We start from the raw sequence: 5,763 nt of genomic DNA, 5'->3' as shown, positions 1-5,763 counted from the left end.
ATACCACTAAATAAGGTAAGAATAGTGCTATCAATCCACCAAAAAGTTCAAATAATGGTTGAAACAAGAAACAAAAAAATAGAAAACATTGATAGATATATAGATAGATCAATTTTGATTCCACTTTAAGTACAAAGTTTTTCATAAATCTCCCCTTCTTACCAACCCAAATTAAAGTACCCCACTTCCACCTCCAACCACTTCTTTTTTTTTTCCTACCTTCCAAGAAGAAAATTACCAAAAATAAAAATAAAAATAGTAAAAGGGTACAAAGCATTTGCCCAGACATGTTAATACTGGACAACTTTCTTTGTTACACACAAATTGAAAACAACTACACATACCCCATTTGTTTGGAAGAAATTAAAAAGGAAACTTCCTCTAATTCTTCTTCCACTAAAGAGCTTTATGAAAAGAAAAAAAAAAGGAAGATACATGGACATGATAGCCTCCATGTTATGTTTGTTTTCTAAAAGTTTACAAAAGAGAAGTACTAATATATAAAAAAAAAGTTTGTTTCTTCTCCTTCTTCTTCTTCCTCGTCTTTTGTAATTTTTTTTAATGGAAACCGCCCATGGCGACTGCTGGTTTAGCATCAGCAGGTGGTGATGGCAACATTGTGAGTGCTAAAACACCGCTCGCGGCAGCTGCAACTGCTCCAACTACAAATCCAGGCAAGTTTCCTCCTCCAAACAAATCATCCCAGGGCCCTCCTACTAGTGACACCAACATCTATATCATAAAAAAAAAAAACAAGTAGTTATAGTTAGGTACATTGTGTATTTAAAACTAATTTAATATCAATAATAGTATGTTAGTTTATCCTAATGTGAATAATAAGAAGTATAGTCATAAGATTATATCTTGTGGTCATATCTCATTAATGTAGTTCTAGTTACATGTCATTTTCAAATTCCTTCAGTTATGATCTTCCCCTATTTATACGTTGTTCTTCTTTTTCTTTTTTTATTGTAGGGGTCTAGGTGACAATGGCCGGTTAACGTGGGCCTCGACCTTTTTCTAACGAGACAGATGTATTGAAAACACTCCAAAACTTTTATCTCTACACTATTAATAGCCTCGAAAACATCTACCCCTAATCCTACAACATGTGTCCGGATTTACGAGTGTTTTTAACTTGCGTTGTAGGATGGAGATTCTAAATTTAATTAGTTAACTACAAGACTGTCAATAGTTTGAAAACGATACTACAATTGCTTTGATTGTAATGTTTTCGTACATAAATTCGATCTATAACAGTTATATACACGTAATAGACTAGCATTTATATATTTTTTCACTATTTAGATTACACGTTTGTGGTTTAAATATATTGTGCATTAATTATGAAAGTAAGATAATTAAAAAGAAGAATTAAGTACGTTATCCATGATTGAGGAATTAAAAATTAAATAGTACCTGTGGTACAACAATTGCAAGATTGAGCACTCCTAGTGACAAACCTTGTCCTGAACCAGCATTACTAGAAAATATAGATGCCAAAGCAAATGGAATACTAAAAGTTACCTGTAAAATAAAATTATTTTTATTTCATATATTAGTAAAAAAACATGATCAATTTCAAAAAAGATAAAAAGGGAAAATCTAACATCAAAGTGAAATAATTCTATCTTAAAAGAATAATTTAAAGGAAGAAAAGAGAGAATATATGCTTTTGCCATAATAATAATAATAAAAGATGATTTTGCATAGAAACTTGTATTATTATCCTAATCAAAAAGTAATAAGATTCTCCTAATCCTTATGTTAGGATAAAGAGAAATAATAGTCGATTCTTTTTAATTGTCATGTTTATTAAAATTATTTATTCTAAAATAATTATTAATTTAAATAACTAGAAATTAACAAAACTAAAAAGTCATGTGATGCATTAATTAAAAAGCTTCTCACACCTTCTACATTTATGTGTGTGACTTTACAAACCTTTTACAAAGCCCACATACATATCATGATTCTTATTTTATTGGTAAAAAGCCATAAACCTATACTCCCTTTAAATTTTCTTCAAAAAAAAATTGATTATCCATTGAAAACATACATGTGGCTAATGTTCATCCTAATTGCTATTAAAAATGATATAACTAAATATCCAATTTCAATTTCAAAAATGATATATAATGTTTACTTTCAAATATAGTCAAAGACAAAGAAAACCATTTAATTAATTTTACATGCCTATATATGAAGAGGATGTCATGTATATAACTAACAAATAATTTGTGTTTGTTATAGTCATATTTGGTCAATATTTTCACACTTTGCTTATCCATATAATATAAATTTTCCACCAACCTAAAAAAACCAAAATTCTTAAAAAATCATAATAAATCTCTTTGTCATATTTGGACTTATGAGTCAACCCACCTGTAATATATGTTCACACATACTAAATATAAATATTAAATTTTTTGTAAAAAAATATTTTATTAATTCAGTTAATTGACTATCTAAAATTTTATTTATCGTAATAATAAATGGAAAGAAACTCACCGCAAGAGGAATACCAAGGGCGGCAAAGAGAAGCAAGGCACCGATTTTAACACCAGGCGTCGGGCCCATGAGTGTACCGGCGGCGTCGTGCCGGCGAGATTTCTCGGCCATTTTGGTTACCAAAATAGTCATAGCTAAGCAAATAGCTAAAACGAAGTTCAAAATCCCCCATAGTCTCTTAGCACCACCGATCTTCTTCCCTAAAAATTCAACCCCAAGTGACATAAACCCTAGAACAACAGATTGCAACAGTAATCCTAATGCACCAGCGCGTACACCCAAATCGTACAGTTTCGCATCACCGACTTGTCCACCGAAAACCTCCTTAGCCATCCAATCTGTGTCGTATAAGAAAAAGGGAAACCACGCAATCCAGTTCAAACAGGTTACTAATAGAAGAATCCACATGGGTCTAGGTAAATCTTTCAAAGCCCCAAAAATTTCACCGAAAAACGGTACTTTCGATTTTCCGGCACCGGATAATTTCTCGTCGATTTCTAGCTCTTCTTTCTCCGGGAGTTCGTTTTCACGGACTAAAGTTAAGGCTAAAGTTGTTAAACTGAGTAAAAGGAATATAGCGATGAAGAAACAACTCTTCAGATTTGCACAGTACATATCGCAGGCTTTGGTTTTTGAGAAGGGGAATACTTTGAATAGGCGAGAATATGAACCGGCGGCGTACCCCAGAATGTTTCCGACGGCCATGAAAAATGAGAAAAATGCATTTGCTGTTCTCATCCTGCCGGATTTTCCGCCGGAGAGATCAGCCAGTAGTGCTCTGCATGGGCCCTGAAAATAAAAACAATTTAATTATGACGCATAAATATTAGTAATAAAAGTTGATTATTTTAACACTGTAATCACTGCATGTGACTTTTTTTTTATTATTAATCTAGTAACACATGAGCTTATAATTAAATCAAAAATCGAAACAATCAAATTTTATATATAACTAAGTGAAACTAGAAATAAATTACAACTTGTGACCTTTTATAATTTTTTATTAAAAAAAACAGAATAAAGTTGTTGATCTTTTAAAAAACATGTTATTAGAAAAGAATAATTATTGAGGAAATTCCATTAATTATTTTTTAAGCAAATATTTAGAACTATTTTTTTTTTGTTTGTACCTAAAATTATATTATTTTTTTACATTTATCTAGCTGGAATTTTGTATTGCATGTAGTCTTTATATGATTTTAATTATATAAAAAATATAGCAACTAGCTAGTTAAAAAAAAAAAACAGTAATAATTCGATTAAATATATGTTCAAACACAATTTTAATTTTCGAATTTCGATTTGAAAATTACCTGTAACATGTTGTTAGCAACATCAAGGATCCAAAAGCCGACGACGAATACAGCAATCGCTCGTGGTTTAGATCCTTTTCCGAGAGGGTCACCGGAGGCATGACCAAGGTCGGCGGCGAATCCGATCAGAAAAACGGCAATGGTAACCAGTGCAGCTCCGGCGGCAATGAAGGGTCGGCGACGACCGAAACGTGAGGAGCAATTATCACTGTAGTAACCGACCACTGGTTGAACAATCATACCAGAAATGGGTCCACAAAGCCAAATAAAAGAGGCAAATCGATGAGGAATACCGAGTAATTGAACGTAAGGTGTAAGCAAAGAGAGCTGAAGAGCCCAACCAAATTGAACACCAGCAGCTATGGAAGCTACAACTATAATTTTCCATAGCTTTGATGGTGGTAAAGGCTGTTCAATTTGTAGAGAAGATGAAACTGTAAGTTTCCCTTTTGTACCATTCTCCATTTTTTTTTCTTCTAAGAAACTAAAATTGCTCTGTTTTAATTTTGGGTTTTGAATGTTATAAGAAAAGGGGATAATGGAAGGGGGTATTTATAGTGTTTTTTTGGAGGCAATAGTCATGCATGTGGTAGAATAATATCCTTTTTTTATTTATTTAGTCAAAAGTAATAAATTTTTTTGTATTTTTCATAAATAATTTAATTACCTCATCCATTTCAATTTATCTATCTGATTTGATCTTTTATCAAATTTAAAATGTATTGAACTAATAATATATTCAATGAAATTTTTACGAGTGAAATTTGAGAACGATAGAGTGACCGGCCACAGAGGTTTTTAAGAACCAGCCCCCACTGTTGCCACCCCAGACCCCAGTTTATAATTAAAAAAAATAAATAAAAGGATTTAAGAATGAAATTATTTAAATGGGAAAAGTAGATTTTGAAATTTTAGTTTGGGTAATAAAAGTAGAAAAAATTCTAAAAAAGCGAAACGCTTCTATCATTTAATAAAGTTTTTGTCTTTTTTCGTTATTTCAAATATTGTTTATTGTTAGGAAATTCTATTGAATGCTAGATTGGTAGTGGTTTCACATGTTTGGAAAAATAAATGTATCTAGTATGTACATATATCACCTTGATTTATCATTCTTTCAAGCTTCCACAAATAATATTATATCGGTTTTAAAAAATTATATGAAAAAATCTATTAAGTTTATTACATTTTATATTTAATTATTGCAAGTATAATGGGAACACGGGAAATGAGAAATGAGACGAAAAATTATAAAATAAGAAATTGAATCGTTGCTAACAAGATAAATGTTCAGGTAGTCAACCAATTGAGATATCAAATTTGTTTATAACTAATATTTATTATAAGGGTAAAATAAGAATAAAATAAAGTCTACGTAGCATTAAAGTTGACAAAAAAAGAAAGACTTACCTAGATCTCGTATTCCATCTGTCATAGACAATTTCTTTATTTTTTACTACGTAAGCAAGCCGAGGACGGTGAGGATTGAGGAAAGTAGAAGTGTCCTGATGGACGGTGAGGAGTGAGGAAAACAAAAGCGTTCTGAATTATTTTTTAATTTTTGAAATTAAATAAATAACAAGATATATTTATTTTTACGCGAAACTATCTAAATGCATAATGTTTATTAATCATATTTATTTATTCTCCTTATAATAGCATTTTATCCCAATAGTCTTAATAAATTCACCCCCAACTTTCAAATCAAATATATCTACATACATATTTTTTGCTAGTAGATATAGGAAGGGAGGGAGCGAGAAAACGAGAGATGCAAGCAAGATCGTTTTATATATATATATATATATGTATATGTATGTGAGAAAACGAGAGATGCAAGCGAGATCTTTTTACGTGTGTATATCATACACATGCGAATCACTTCATATATGCGAGCAAGATAAAAGAGCGATGAATGAGATGGAAAGGAGGCGAGCATGAT

At 31.1% G+C, this 5,763-nt stretch overlaps 1 protein-coding gene across 1 annotated transcript; it reads right to left on the bottom strand.

Annotated features, from left to right (window-relative positions):
• Positions 1–290: 290 nt before the first annotated feature.
• On the bottom strand, positions 291–4,348 carry LeSUT1 (sucrose transport protein). The gene is given in 4 exon segments (NM_001302901.2): positions 291–732; positions 1,420–1,527; positions 2,512–3,300; positions 3,825–4,348. Coding segments are annotated over 4 exon segments (1,536 nt in total). The 5' UTR covers positions 4,290–4,348; the 3' UTR covers positions 291–558.
• Positions 4,349–5,763: the final 1,415 nt, after the last annotated feature.

Source organism: Solanum lycopersicum, chromosome 11 (genome assembly GCF_036512215.1).
Source record: "Solanum lycopersicum chromosome 11, SLM_r2.1".
NCBI classification, from domain to species: domain Eukaryota; kingdom Viridiplantae; phylum Streptophyta; class Magnoliopsida; order Solanales; family Solanaceae; genus Solanum; species Solanum lycopersicum.
Note: the sequence above shows the minus strand (reverse complement) of the source record. Positions and strands in the feature narration are given on the sequence as shown.